At 39.9% G+C, this 15225-nt stretch overlaps 1 protein-coding gene across 4 annotated transcripts in view; it reads left to right on the forward strand.

The window, feature by feature from the left end:
* phactr3b (phosphatase and actin regulator 3b) overlaps positions 1-15225 on the forward strand; it is a 59530-nt gene that overhangs the window by 27678 nt on the left and 16627 nt on the right. For all 4 annotated transcript variants that reach the window (XM_044348929.1, XM_044348931.1, XM_044348930.1 and 1 more), the window contains 2 exons: positions 463-653; positions 2584-2737. In XM_044348929.1, coding sequence (XP_044204864.1) covers positions 463-653; positions 2584-2737 — 345 coding nt within the window. The remainder of the gene's footprint in view (positions 1-462; positions 654-2583; positions 2738-15225) is intronic.

Raw genomic sequence — 15225 nt, forward strand, 5'->3', positions numbered from 1 at the left:
ATTCACTTGTTTGTACAGTAAGAAGTGGATTTGCTGACTTTTTTAGAGCTTTTGTAAACTTGCAACAGCAAAGCCAGTGGATTTAGAAGTGCTAACAAACTAAAGAGATAAATATACAGCAAGTAGTTATTTGGTCTTTTTTTTTTGCTGGATTCTGGAAACTGCAGAGAACATGAGCAGACACCAGCTGATGGGCCTTAACTTTTGTAGTATAATGCTAACACTCAGCAAAGATGAATGAAAGTCAGTCGGTTGTTAGTTCAAAAAACCTCACAGAGATTTACATTTTAGACAGCTCTAAACCATCTCTTTACTTACAGCAAGTAAATTAAGATTCAGCATCTTGAAATCATGTCTAAGTTCTTTGAGGCAGTTGTGCTGACCTGAAGGCTGTATTAAACAGGAAAAAAGTCTTTACTTAAGCTGTAATTAACAGTCTGGTCTTGTGATGTGTGACCTCAGTTTCCAGGCAAAGGAGGCGCGCTCATCTCCAAAACGTCGACTGGATGGCCGCCTGTCCCGCACATCCAGCACAGAGAGGGAACCTGCCGGCGAGCCGGAGAGCAAGAAGGAGTCTGATGAGAACAAGGAGAACTGGCGTCTGGACGAATATCTGAGCGACCAGGACAGCTGGAACGAGTCTGTGATCTCTGGTAGGTCTGCTGACAGCGGACATGTGGCTCAAAATTTGTGTTACTATTATCTGCCTCTTAATGTACAAAGCCAACAAAATCTGGGCACCCTGTCAGTGGATAATGAAGCAGCATAATCTCTGCTGTTTGTTTACAGTGAGAGCATGACAGGGAGATTTACAGCTATGACAGATAGCTGACTTACGGGTGTTAAGTTTCAACGGCCCGTCAACATCTGCTGCAGTGGCCTAATTCTTGGCTATTCATGTGGGTCAGTGGTGCTCAGCAGCCTGCGGTTAACATGTCTGTGACTCTGGGGGGGAAAAATGTGAAAAGAGTAGAACGGGGAATTATGACGGACATGACAGATGTGCACGCCACCAGCACAAGGATGACGTGATACAAATATCTGCTGACTGCAGAGACAGTCGTGAAAAAGTGTGGCGAGATGCAGCAGAATGAAACTAATAGATATCCAACATGTTTACATTCTGTTATGGAGATTTATCTTATGAATTTACAGGAATCTATTTCACATTTGAGCATAAATCAATGTTGGTTTTATTTTCAAATTTTTACATTTACAAAATACTTATCAGTTGTGCTAACAAGGCTAATTTACTGTAGCTCCCACTGTCAGGTGTTTTTATTTCTCTTATTAGTTGCTAGCTAAGCCTGCATCACAAATTGCCTCATGTGATAGTAAAGAAAACTTCCAAAAACTGGTCATGTTGATCAAATGAAAGGGGCTGTATGACATCCCTCAGTTTCATTGACAGTTGGAGACACTAATGTGCTGTAATGCAGCACTTTGCCACTAAAGGAGGAGAAGAGTGTCTGTGCTTTAGAGTGTCTGTGTAAGAAAGGAACTAGTGACACTGAATGAGCTGCAGTGTCCTGTGGCTAAGACAGGAGACACAGTGCAGACAATACTGTTACTTCACCTTTTGAAGCTCTGTAGCAGTATGTCACACAGAAAGCTACTGACATCAGAAATTATATGTTGGCTAGCCTGTAGGAAAGTTTGAAACAAAGTGGAAGAAGATTCTATTCTCTGAGTCTCCAATTTACCATCAAACTAAACATCCTCATCATGAAGCATGGCGGTAGCAGCCTTTGAAGGCCTTTGGTGAAGGTGGAGGGCACCAGGAATGCAGCAAAAACAAAGACATCCTGGGGTGAAACTTGCTGCAGTCTGCAAAAGAACTGCAGTTTGGGAGAAGATTTACAGTATTTTCCAGCCAACTAACCCCAAACACGAATACAAAGCTACAAAGGAATGGCTTAAAAACTTCATTGTTAATGTCCTGGAATGGCCAAATCAAAGTCCAGACCTCAATCCAATCCCGAATCTGTGGCTGAACTTGAAAATTGTCGTTTACTGCATGGTCCTTATGCAACTTGACCGAGCTTGAAGAGTTTTGCAAAGAAGAATGAGGGAAAATTGCAGACTTACTGTATCCACGTAGACTCAGGGCTGTAACTGCTGCCAGATGTGCTGCTACTAAATATTAACTTCAGTAAAATATATTCATTGTTGTGTGTTCTATATTTGTGCAATTTATATCTTTGTTCTGAGTATGTTCTGTTGAACGGTATCAAAAAATCGACTCAATTCATCCAGTGTTATTCAAAATTGTACAATAAATATAAAACATGAGAAGGTTGAAGGAGGGTGAACTTTTATATTTATACACAAATAACATTAAACCCATTATATAAAGATAGAAAATTATGTACATATTTGAACATTTTGAAATAAGTATGTAGGTATGTATTTAATTAAAAAGGTGTTATTTAACACAGTTGTATGTCAGGTCTTATGAGAAAGCTGAAAAGCACACTGTGTGGTGATTAGAATCAGTTCAGCGGGCTTAGCTGGAAAACTATGTCTGGCAGCTTGAAAGCCACTGTGTCGTTATTGACCTTAATTTGTGCCCAACAACAACAGGGACCCTCCCACGCCGAATGAGAAAGGAGCTGCTGGCTGTGAAGCTTCGGAACAGACCCAGCAAACAGGAGCTGGAGGACCGCAACATCTTCCCCGTCCGCAGCGACCAGGAGCGGCAGGAAATCCGCCAGCAGATAGAGATGAAGCTGGCCAAGTGAGTCGCTCTGTGTGGACCCAGATCAACCCGCCATCAGCTCCCCCCATCAGCCCCCCCCTCACCCTCCTCTACCCCATGTATGTCTGTTTCATCACTCAACATCACTGTTGTCTGCTTGTCTGTTTTCCCTTCCACCGTCCACTAACAAATGCTGTCCCAAAACATATCACAAAAGCTTGTATTCTTTTATTCTCACTGTGACTCGGACAGAAGGGTAAACCCACCTAAGCTCAGTTTATCTGCCATTTAATTCCGTTTAGCAGCAAAGAGACTTATGGGGAGTTACATGTTGGAGATATGTCTTGCGCTTTTGTGCAGGGGCTCTGGCTATAGTGTTGGTTTCCAGATACAGTCAGTTAGCACCAGACCTGGCAACCTGACTGTGACAACAAGACTCCTGGAAGTCACCGTGCCAGCTGTTGTTCGCCAAGAAATAAACAGTTCCAGCAGGAAACTCCCCCTAAAACCTCAAATGGTCATTTTTATATTTCTGAGATACAACATGGTAATTTGTGAGCTCTAGAGGCATTGGTAGCCTGCATATTTTTCACTTTGGACAGAGCCAGGCCTGCTGTTTTCCCATTTTTCCAGGCTTTATGCTAAGCTAGGCTAACCACTGATTTTAGCTCTGTACTTAAAGCGGCTATAATCAATGTTTTTATAATAACAATGTATCAAATGACACAGTGTAATGTTAGAGGCATTATTCATAGTGATGACCCTACAGAGAATTATCAGCGACTTTGCAGCTCGGCTTTACGGAGCTTCATAGCGAGTTTCAGCTTATTGTTTAGCTGTCCGGCTGCAATTTTACTGTTTTGATTCACTCTTGTTTTTGGCCGGAGCAGGCAGCTGTTTTCAGAGAAAAAACTCTTAAAAGCCACTGTACACTGCCTGCTCAGCACCAAACAGCAAACAGACACAGTTAGCTGTAGACTAGCTGGTGAACATAGTGCAGCATTTAGCAGCTAAATGGTCAGATATTTCCCTCAGAAGATGGTAGAGAGCAAAAACAGAGGTGAAAAAGAATGGATATTGGACTTGCATTCATCAGATGGACAGAAACACGACTCCAAATGAATGATAATGTTGCTCCCTAACTGCTGGATGTGTAAATAAGCAACAGTTTGCCAACAAGTTGCCATATTAACTTAAAAGGTAATGACTGTTTCCGCTGTGGCCAAAAAATCAGTCATTGCCTGTGATTGATAGATTGATATTGATCTTCTCATCTCACACTTGGAAAACTGTAAACACTATGAAGTCGATGTGGCAAACGTGTTAGCAAACAGTTGCCTGTTTACACATCCAGAAGACATGGAGCAACATTAGCATTCATTTGGAGTCATGTTTCTTTCCACCCAGCAAATTTAAGTCCAATATTCACTCTCTTTTTAGCTCTAGTTTGCTTTCCATCATCTCCTAAAGGAAACATCTGGCTCTTTAACTGCTAAATGCTCCAATATGTTCACCAGCAAGTTGCTAACTTTGTCCGTCTGCTGTTTGATGCTCGGAACTATTTTGCTGAAAACAGCTGCCCGCTGTGGCTGGAAACAGGGTTGATGAGAATAGTAACACTGAGCCAAACAGTACGGTACAGGTTTCAAAAACTAAAACAATGGTTTTAAAAGTCCCATCTATGTAGAACGGATATCATTTTAATACATATGCTACCAATTCACATCATAAAGATTCATGTTTGCCTAAAGAAAATCATATAAAGCCTCTTCTGGGTCATGGGTAAAGGCGTTCACTACCACATAATCCGGGCACAGTTGCCTCACATGGTGTTGCCAGGTTATTAGCTACACCTTGCTAAATCCAGTTCAATCCATTACAACAGCACTGCAATTAATCCTGCCTTTGTAAAGTTGATCCATTTATATTGACTTGGAGAGGTGTTGATGGTCATTCTGGAGGCTATATTCTATGGTGCTGTTGAAATGTATTGCATTTTATCGATGCAGGCTAAATATTAGCACACCGTTAAATCACAGTACAGTGCAGTAAGCATTTAGCATGATAAGAAGAAGGGAAAAAGCATTTCTTTACTCCTATCAGTGCATCTCTGTCTCACAGTGCTTCATGTCATCTATAAACCCTTCATGCATGATACATATGATGCTTCCCCTCTTTGTATCTCTCAAACTCAAATTGTGATACATGTTGTTTAAGTTTCGGTCATGTAATTCGCAGTTCATTGCAGAAAATTTTATCATGAATCAGTTTGGCGTTAATAGTCACAACAAATGATTTGTAAATTGTTGTTCCTCTGCTTTCCTTGGATGTGGCTTTTCTGGGTCAAGCGGTCTGATTTTTAGAGTGTGGAACAGGATTTTCTGAAAGGCAGAGGAGGAATGCAACACCGAAAATAATCATATTTGTCGTGTTATGTAACAGGCAATATGCTGTTATTATGGTGACTTTAATAGGATTAACAATCAAATCAGGTTGTTTTTTTAGTGAACAATACAGTGGCAGGGTGTGCTTGGAGGCTTATGTTCAGAGTGGGAGGAGGAGAGTTCAGTCCTCTTAAAATGTAGTCACAACACCAAATGTATTGTTTGGACATACAGTAACTTTATACTAAAGCAAGATGGCTGCCTTCCTCAATAAAACTGATGGGCGTTAGGTGTGGTGCAGGACAGTAAATCAGCAGCTCTCTGCAGCAGTGAATGACCGTTCAACTGTTTTGGACTCTCAGAGAGTTGAAGCTGCTTTGTACTATAGCTGTTAGCACTTTCCCCTCTGTAGACTATTAACACATTTAGTTGTTTTTCATACATTTGCTAAAATGGGCAGCTGTGATAACAGGCTGTTAGCGAGATGTTCACACTTTACTATGTGCTGAATGCAGCTGAGTGCTTTAATTTGCGGTAGACTTGCTTTCTGTTGCCAATTTTGGTGAAACAGAAGTATTCTTCTCAGTGACAAACAAATCTCAAACTTCTAATTAGCGTTTTCAAACGCATTATTACCTTAAACGACTCGCAGCTCAAAATAGCTGGTAGGCCTTTGACTGAATTCAACTTGATTAAGACTCTGGACAAACAGAAATCATCACGTGTGCATCTGGTAACGTTGTTTATGTGTCACTTTTTTAAAGCTGCTCTAATCCACATTTTTGCATCAACGATGGGTAAAATGGGTAATGTGAAATGGGTTGCTTGTAGTGATTAAGACACAGAGAATCCTCACCCAACTCTGCAGTTCCCATTAGCTTTACAGATCATTTTAGCATCTTTCAGCTCATTGTTTTGGTTTTATGGTCGGCAATTTTGCTGTTTTGGTTCACTCTCACCGCTCTCATCAGCATCTGCAGACAGCTGTTTTCAGTGACAAGGCTCTAAAACCTCACTACCTATCCAGCACCAGGTGGTAGACAGACAAAGTTAGTGGTAAGTTGGGGGATATTGATGCATTTATCAGATATTTTCCTCAGGAGTTGGTGGAGACCAAAATAGAGATAAAAGGTGAGTGATATTGGCCAGACACGTATCTCCAAATTTGCTTGCAATTGTTGCTCTGTGTCTGCCACTGTTTGCTAACAAGGTTGCCATGTCAACTTTGAGGTGATAATATATCAGAGTTGTGTTTACATCTGGTTGCACTACCCCCCAAGTAGCCAAAAAATCAATTGCTATAGATTTACGTTGACTGTAGATGGAAAAATACTGGTTAACAATACTTACATGCAGCCTTGTAGGTATGAAAGTGTAAAACCAGTTTAAAAGAAACTTCCCATCTGCTGCTGCCATTGTGTTTGGTAAGTGTAGTCAAGATTTGTTTAGGGGGAAATCACTCTTGTAAGTCAAATAAATGGAGCAGGAGTTGTGTTGTCCTCTAATCTGCCTTTTTGGAGGAACATCAGGTGCATTCAGTTCCCTGTAAAATGCTTGCTTCAGGATGTTGTCTTCCCTCAATTTGAGGAGGAATTCACAAAGTGCACAGATGAAAGATAACTTGGCAGTAATAATATCCTCCCTTGTGCCTTTGTTTTTCTTCCCTTCTGACAAGGTTATAAAATGCTTTCTTCCAGCATGGAATGCAAGTTAAAGTGTAACTATTTTGCTTTAATATCTGTCCGTTTATAGTGCTGCACAGTGGACAGGTTGTGATTAAAAAAGAAAGTCATAAAGTATTTTTTTAATAGTCTTAATTAGATACAGATAACAAATCATCAGACTTGTTGTAATGGTATATAGGTAATATGGAGTGCATCTTGTGAAAACAAAACGGAACACTAAATTATTTTGAATATATAATGTTTTACTGACATTACCAAATCTCCACTGTCCACAAACAATAGATGTCCACTTTTCAGAGATCCATGCTTTCATTCAGTTAAACATTCATTTTGAGGACCGTTAAGTTTGAGCTTCATTTGGTCTGTAGTTCTTTTTCTCTGCTCAGGGACAGAAGGGCTCACTATAAATGTCATCACTAGAGGGCTCACTGAACAGAAATCACAGGGATGACAATGTACTGATGTTTACAATAGAGCCTGCCTGTAAACCACATGCAACCACTGACAATGAATAGGAGACCTTGTAGCACATACCCATGTGATTTTTTTTCCCACAGAGAGTGCCTTAGAGTGGTGCAGAGTTGTCAGACTCATCACTGTTAAATCAAAGTCATTGAATTGTAAGAAGTCAAACAAGCTCAAGTCAGTCTGCCTTTCATCATCCATGGAGCAGCTCCAGAAAGTGACGTAACATCACAGAGGATTTCTTTCATTTGATTGTTCATGCTCACAGATATTGAAAATTTTGGAATAAACAATAAAGTGTTATTTGGGATACATACAGTGATGGAAGAAGTACTCACATCCTTTGCTATAAGCCCTGTATATATAAGTATAAGCCCTGCTTTCAATTACTGGATACAGTTTGGAAGTTTAGCCCAGTGGTTCTCAATTATTGTCTTATCTCTGTTGTTTTTTAACATTGGAGAATTTCTCCTCTTTGGGCCTCAAACAATTATTTAAAGATTACCATTTGAGAAGGTTAGAGGGGGAATGTCTCTTTGGTGGCTCATATATGTTTTTTTTTTGTTGTTGTTGTTTTTGCAAGGGGTCCTAAGCAAGCAGGTAGCTCCAGGTCTGAAAAGTGAAGCCAATGCAGAAATGCCTTAAACCTGCATTCTTTCTAATGGCCATCAGGGGGCGACTCCACCAGCTGCAAAAAGAAGTCGAATTGTATGGAAGTCTGTGATTTAATACCTCAGTTTCCTAATGAGTTTATGGTCTACAGCATGATGTTCATTTTGCAAATTATGGTCCCATTTAGAGTAAAATAGATGATAAAGCAGGGTATGCTTTAGGGCGTGGCTACATTGTGATTGACAAGTCGCTACCATGGTTACAACATTGGTTAGGTAATGTAACCATGGTCTATACTCTATAGGCTTAGCCGTCACTATTTCAGTGTGTTTTCAGTTCATGACAGTTATTTGTAACATTTTGGTCACCTAAAAAAGTCTTGCTCAGTGTTTGGTTGTAGTAAAAGACCCTCTAAGAAGTCAGATGTTCAGTTTTTCCCGTAAGCACATTTTGTTTTGATCTTTTTAAGCCTGTTTTTCGTTAGTGAAAATTTGCATTAGGATTAGCATTGTTACAGTATTATTATCGCTACAGACTGTAAATGCACCATGCTAACCAAACTAGCAGCTAGCGTTAGGGTCAGCTCCACCCTCTCGTCCAAATATGGTCACTTCTCATCACCTCTAGCTCCAAAAATCCAAGACGGCAGTGGTCAAAATGCAAACTCAAGGTTTCAAAAAGGGAGTCCACAAACCAATGGATGACATCACAGTGTTTTGTTACAGTCTATGGTCCTAAACCAAAAATTATTATTATGTTTAATATTAATGGAAAAATTAACCAGTATAGCTGTCAAATAAATGTTCCGGAGTAAAAAGTTGAATTTTTCCCTCTCAAATGTGGTGGAGTAGAAGTATAAAATAGCAGAAAATGGAAATAGTCAAGTAAAGTACTTTTCTTTAGTTATTCCACAATTTCATTTCTTTGTTCCATTTTTAAGTCATTTCAAGTCACAGAATATAAAAATAAAATTATTAATTGATACATGTAAAGTTGTTTTTCTTTACTTTAAAATTTTATATATCATGTAAATGTGATTTTAATTTAATTTTAATTTTGTTTGTTTTTTATTCATTTATTAAGTGATTCATTTGTTAATTCCAATGCCACGCCCCAGGCTCTATAGCATCTTCTTTTTGGATGCATACTGGATTTTTTGCCATTTCTTGTTTAAAATTGTTCAGAATAAGAATATATACCATTTATATTAGTTATAATAGCAGAAGTAAGAACAGTTTGTATTTATCTGAAATAGTATTATACATATAATGTAATAGTCATTACATTATTTCTGCAGCAGAAAGGTCACCATTGGAGTCAGCGAACTGCAGGGAGATTGGATCCCTGGGTGTCCTGGGTGTGGTTTCATTACATTTCCAGTACCATCACAGGTCACAGCAGCTAATTAGAGAGATGAAGACTTTGAGCTGAGAAAGCGAGAGAGAGAGAGATGGTTTCCGTTCCTGTCCGACCACACTGAGAGGGAAACGGGGCAGCAAGTGTTTGATGAGGCCTAATTAATTTACAGCTAAGCCTTTTGCTCTCCGCTTTGTAATTTAACTGTGAGAGATGAGTAAGGCAGGGTAACATTCAGACAGGCTAAATAATACTGCCTGTGAGTTTCTTTGAGCCTGGCATCACGCTTCTCCATGTGCCTTTTTCCTGCATCCTTGCCCAAGGCATTTCACAGCTGCGTGTCAATCTGGAAAGCCGGAGTAGCTGTGTGTGTGCGTGTGATATATGTGATGTTATCATAAACCGAGTCTGTTCCAAACACGCTTTTCTCCATGTGAGCTTCTTCATGTGCACATGGACAAATTCTAGCAAGTAATTGCAGAATAGCAAGAGGCATGACGCATCATGAACTTAATTACTGAACTTACCAGAGAGGATTTCAGAGCACTTTGGCCTGTAGTCTGAAAGGGACATTAAAGTGAGACAAAGCTACACCCTGAACACAACAAACTGCTTATGTAAAGTCAACTGGTTATTCTTGCATAATGAAAACAGGAAATGATCAATTATATGTCATAAGGGGGAATGGTGACAGTGGGATGCTGGGACATGGACAGTGTGTACACAGTGTTGTTTGAGGACAGAGGTCACAGCAGCAGATTTGCTGTGAGCCACATTCCCTGCTGGTCATACAGTTCACTCACTTTGTTACATTACTGTAGTGATTAATTTACTGAGGCATCAATGTCAAACTGCACTTAAATAAAGAGAGATTAACTGAAAATGATTAACAATATTTATTGTGACAGCAACAGAGAAAGACATTGGGACAAATGGTATTCTGTACTTTTTATTGTCAACAAATCCCATAAAATGACCAAAACCAAAACTGAACTGATCCTACTAACAACTGTAGTCTGTTTATCCAAAGCTTGATATATCTTATTCCTCTGTGTTGTTATCAAAAGCTTCATTGTTATCAAAAAATGATTTAAAACCACATCAATGAGCCACATTGTTGCGCTGGGTGACATGTTCATTCATCAATTCATTACATAATTTCGAGTCTGTCCCACATACACCACCGTGCTGCTTTAAATACTCACTAGAATGTGTATTAATCTGTGGCTGAAAGTAGCTCTCAACAAATGCACTCTGTACTCCTGTTTGAGTAGCATTCACTAAAAACGACAGTGCCCAGCTGTTTTAGGACAATACTGAGCCTTTTTTAAAAAATCAACAATGTATACAGTACTGTGCAAAAGTTCTGTACATATTGTTACTTTAAATGTTTGCATTACCATCAGGGAGGCGTCTGATCAGTAACAAATGTATACTGCAGCATAAGAAAAATATAGAATGACGCCAGCTTTATCCTTTAAGAGCAGCATCTAACAACCGATCGGTTCATGAAACATGCAGAAAGATGATTGGCCAAATGATAGAACACAGTGGCAAAGAATTCAAAAGCCAGCTGGAGATTTTTCATTTTCTGTCCTAAACACCGATGTCCAGATGTATAAACAAAACAACATGCATATGCAATGTCACACATATAAACCGGTATTTCTTAAAAAACGTGTATCTGTGTTAAGAATGTGCACACCTCACACATAATTCAGAGGTGTGCATGGTTTTCTAGAGCAATCAGAGAGTGAGAAATAGGGTGAGAGGCAAGATCTAAATAATTACACATTGTTTGTTCAGGTTTTAATCTCATTTCCCTGATTAGCAATTTTTAAAACAGCAAAGGCACAAACATAATTAGCTACATGTTTAATTATGTTTGTGTGATCAAGTTATCGTTTTAATTGACACCAGAGGCATCATGTAATTTATTTGTGTTAATGTTGTTTATAGTGAAGCACTTTGTAAGGACTAGTTAGATAACAGCACTGATGCAGTAAATCATTAATGATCATTCTGATGTTTAATAATGATCAATGAGATATTACTGCCACTGATGGTTTACAGGTACATGTAGGAATAGAAATCAGGTTTGTGCATGTGTGCCCAGTTCCTCAGTGGTATGAGATTTATAAAACAGAACCATGCGTACGCACCACTTTGTAATTGGGATGGAGAGAATAGCTATGCATTTTTTCTGCCTTTGTTAGAGTGATAGTCCAGAATCTACACAGAGTTTTATACATCTGGTCTCTTGTGTTCATGAAAAAAGACACGCAGAAAGTGATTTTTTTTTTATGTTACCAGCAAAAAAAAAGACTATAAACTGCATAGTTAGCATGAGCAGCTATAGCCATCATGGGTGAAAAAGTATGAAAAGAAATACACATTTGTAGAAAAATCCAAGAAAAAGACTTTTCTCTAATGGAGTCACAGTTTTAGAAGTGGGGGGAAGTGCAATGCAACAAAAATCAGAGCAATCAGCACTTAGCACATAAAATAAAGCTAACAAAATGCTATTTATAGCTGCAGTCGGGAATGTTTTTTTAATGTTAAACACTCATCAGCTTCAATAAGACACTAGAAAGTTAGCTTAAAACACAGATTCAGATAGTTGAATCAGTATATGATTCTGTGCAGCAGGTGCCCCATGCAAACACTAAAAACTTTGTGTGGATGTCACCATGGAGTCGGGTCCTGGGCCAGACGCTGTGTTTGCAGCCTGGTGCCGCAGCACTGAGCTCTGACTGTGACTGACAGCAGGACTGGCCGGCCTACAAGACTCATCCACATCAACTGAGTCAGAGCTGTGGACAGCTGAGGCATGCCATTGTCCGGGGTGATGGCTCCATGTGCTCGCCTGCCAGTGTCTCTGTCCTGCTGACCACATGGTCTGCCAGAGGACATGACGAGCCCCTCCTGGCAGCTCGCACAGCAACAACAAAAGCCGAAGGGACCCTCTCCCATGAACACTCTCTAAACATCCATCCTGCACCAGTGATTGTGTACACATTGAATGAATCATAATGAATCTGTCGCACTGAATGAGTCGAGCTGAATTGAACAGAACAGTGTTTGTGGAGGTGGCTTGCACGCCGTGTCCTGTCTGAAGCACTCATGGCAGTGTTTGAGTACTGTGAAGGGCCTTGGGCGGCACAGCTGTTTGTACAACATCAGGAACAGAACAGCCGTTACTGCGGACAGAGAACAATCAGTAATTCTCACCTTGATGCTTGTGCAGAGCAGCAGCTGACATGCCAGGCAACGTGATGCTGAGGCTTTCACCCGAGATACCCTGTGCAGACTCAGCATCGGCTGAAAACGAGGCGATACATTTTGCTTTCACGCGACAGTGAACAGGTAGAATTTTTAAAGCCACCTTAAATGATTCTGATGGAATAAGTTTTTGTTTGTAGTCTGTGTTTCTTTCCTCTCAATTTATCTCCCCGAATCAGATTCATGGGTCGATCGTAGCAGAATGCGTTGCTGTTTGCCACTGTGTCTTTTTTGAAACTTCCACTCTGGGGTGCCAGCAGTGGAAAATTTTAAAACCTACGCATAGGAGCTTTAAAGGATAGGTTCACAATTTTTCAAGTCAGGTGCCCATATGAACAGCGAAAGAGGTTTTCCTCGCTGTAATCATTCCTCCTGTTCATACTGGCTATTAAAAGATCCCCTTAAAATGTGCTTTCAATGTAAGTGATGGAGGCCAAAATCCACTGTTTGTATTTTTTTCACTGTGCAAAAATGCATTTAAAAGTTGATGTGAAGCTTATATGAGGCTTCAGCAGTCTGAGTTAGTCATATCAAGTGGATATCTGACACATTTACAGTCTTTTTAGTATCAAATTCCCTCTTTGTGTTTCCTCAGACAGTGTTTCCCTGTTGAGCTGCTGTGGAAGTATAGTAACAAAAAGAGGGACTTAAAAGACAGTAATAACTTAAGATTCAGATGAACTTTTAAATACATTTTTTGCTCAGGAGGACTGTGGATTTTGGCCCCCATCACTTACATTGTAAGTGCATCATGAAAGGATGTTCTAATGGCAAGTATGAACAGGAGGAATGATTATGGCAAGAAAAACCTGTTTCAATGTTCATTAGGGCTCCTGACTGATGTTTTAAGACAGACTTGAAAAATTGTGAACCTGTCCTTTAAAAGAAAAATAAATGGGACAATGTTGAATTTGTTACATTTAAATAGTAAAGCAGAGTGTTGGAACACGACTGGGACATAGATTTTAATGTGAACACAGTTGATGCATTTTTTATGTACTTCTTTTTCTCTTGCTTTTATGTTGTTTTCAGACGGTATGGTGCAGGATAAAGACTGAAAAGAAAGATGTAACAATGCATCATTTGCCACATACAGGCATATATTGTACATAGTATATAGTGATGCAAACTGACCTGAGATGAACCTCACTATTCACTTTCTCCTTAGCATCTGGTTATTGAAGGGATGCATTATCCTTATAATTTGCAGGAGATCTTGTAAAGAGCCTCACTAAGGGTACGTACATTTCTGCATTACTGCATTGCACTGCAGTTCTGTGATTTCTCTGGAACACAAACGCTGTGTTCTTAAAGTCCATTCAACACAAAAGTACAAAAAGAAACATGGACCTTATATTATAAGTAGAATCAGAGAGTACCTTGTAAGTCAAACTGCAGAGTAAATGATCATTTTAAATACCATACTCTAGTAGTTTTGCTATTTTTGTTAAAATGCTAAAATGCATTAAAGATAAGTCTTTACTGGTATATCTAATCCTCATGAAAACTCACTGTGCACTGCTTTTCATTTGTGCAGTGATGCAACACGTCCACTGATATATACTGAAGAGGATGTGGCATGTTGCATTGATTTACATTACTTTAGCGTGGCACTCTGCAGCAGAATGCAGAGCAGTGGGCTGGCCTGAGATAACAGAAGGGAACCCTCTGCTTCTAAATATAGCTCTCTCTCTGGCGAAATACTGCTGCAGCAAACATAATCAATGTCCTATCTACGTCACAGCTCAGCTTGCCTTCCCCCCTCCCTGTTCCTGGGTGATGGAGAGATTGCCTTTCCTCTCCCCCCTTCCCCTCTGATTGAACCGTCCCCACTCGCCCGCGGGGCTCTTCTAGAGAGCTGGCCACAGTTTACTGCAACGATCCACATCTCCATCCCTGTCCTCTGTTATGTTTTAAAAAGCTTTAATGCAGGCATATTCTGCTGGTGGCCTCATCTGAGGACATCATTATATAAATATGACACCGTAAAGACCTTCCTTTATAACACTGCTGAGATTTTGCTGCAGTCTGCCTGATCCTCTGTGAAGCTGTGAGAAGGTAGTGATCATGCATCTGATGACTTGGTAAAAATCCCTGAAGCGTCAGTGCCTCGAACTCCCAGTAGAAATGTGTGGCTGCTATTGTAGAGGGGCAGCTTTTTTGATCTATTGTTTGTCATCTTCTACTTGCCGTATGATGGCCCTGTGTGGGTGACCATGCAGGAAAGGCTGCAAAGGGAGTGAGGGATGAGAGGAGTTGGAGCTGGCAGCATTGAAATAAAAGAGGGTTTAGTTATAGTGATATTTCTTGGCGGCAGAGCTGCACTGCAGGCAGAAATGATCTTACTCTGTGAATTAAACTTTTTTGAACTGAAACCCCCTGACAAAAGCAGGGTGATAAGGCAAAATGTAACAAATAATATGCACCTATAGCATATTTGCTGCTAATTGAAACACTGACTACATCCGAGACACTGAATCAGCCCATTTTAAGCCATTGGGGAGATTCTTCTAATGTCAATACAACCATAACAGTAATCTTACTGGCAGTCTCTCACTACGTTTTCAACTATCATCCAGACTAGCCACATAAATGTTACACAAAACTTTTGCAATGTCAGCCAATATACAATAGGAAGCAAAATTTTCTAACAAATGATAAAATTGATGTGAAGATTCATGACAGGATGCACAGGTGAGAAGAGGAGTGAGCTTCCCTCACACTCACGATGGTCATTAGTTGA

Source organism: Thunnus albacares, chromosome 4 (genome assembly GCF_914725855.1).
Source record: "Thunnus albacares chromosome 4, fThuAlb1.1, whole genome shotgun sequence".
Classification (NCBI taxonomy): Eukaryota; Metazoa; Chordata; class Actinopteri; order Scombriformes; family Scombridae; genus Thunnus; species Thunnus albacares.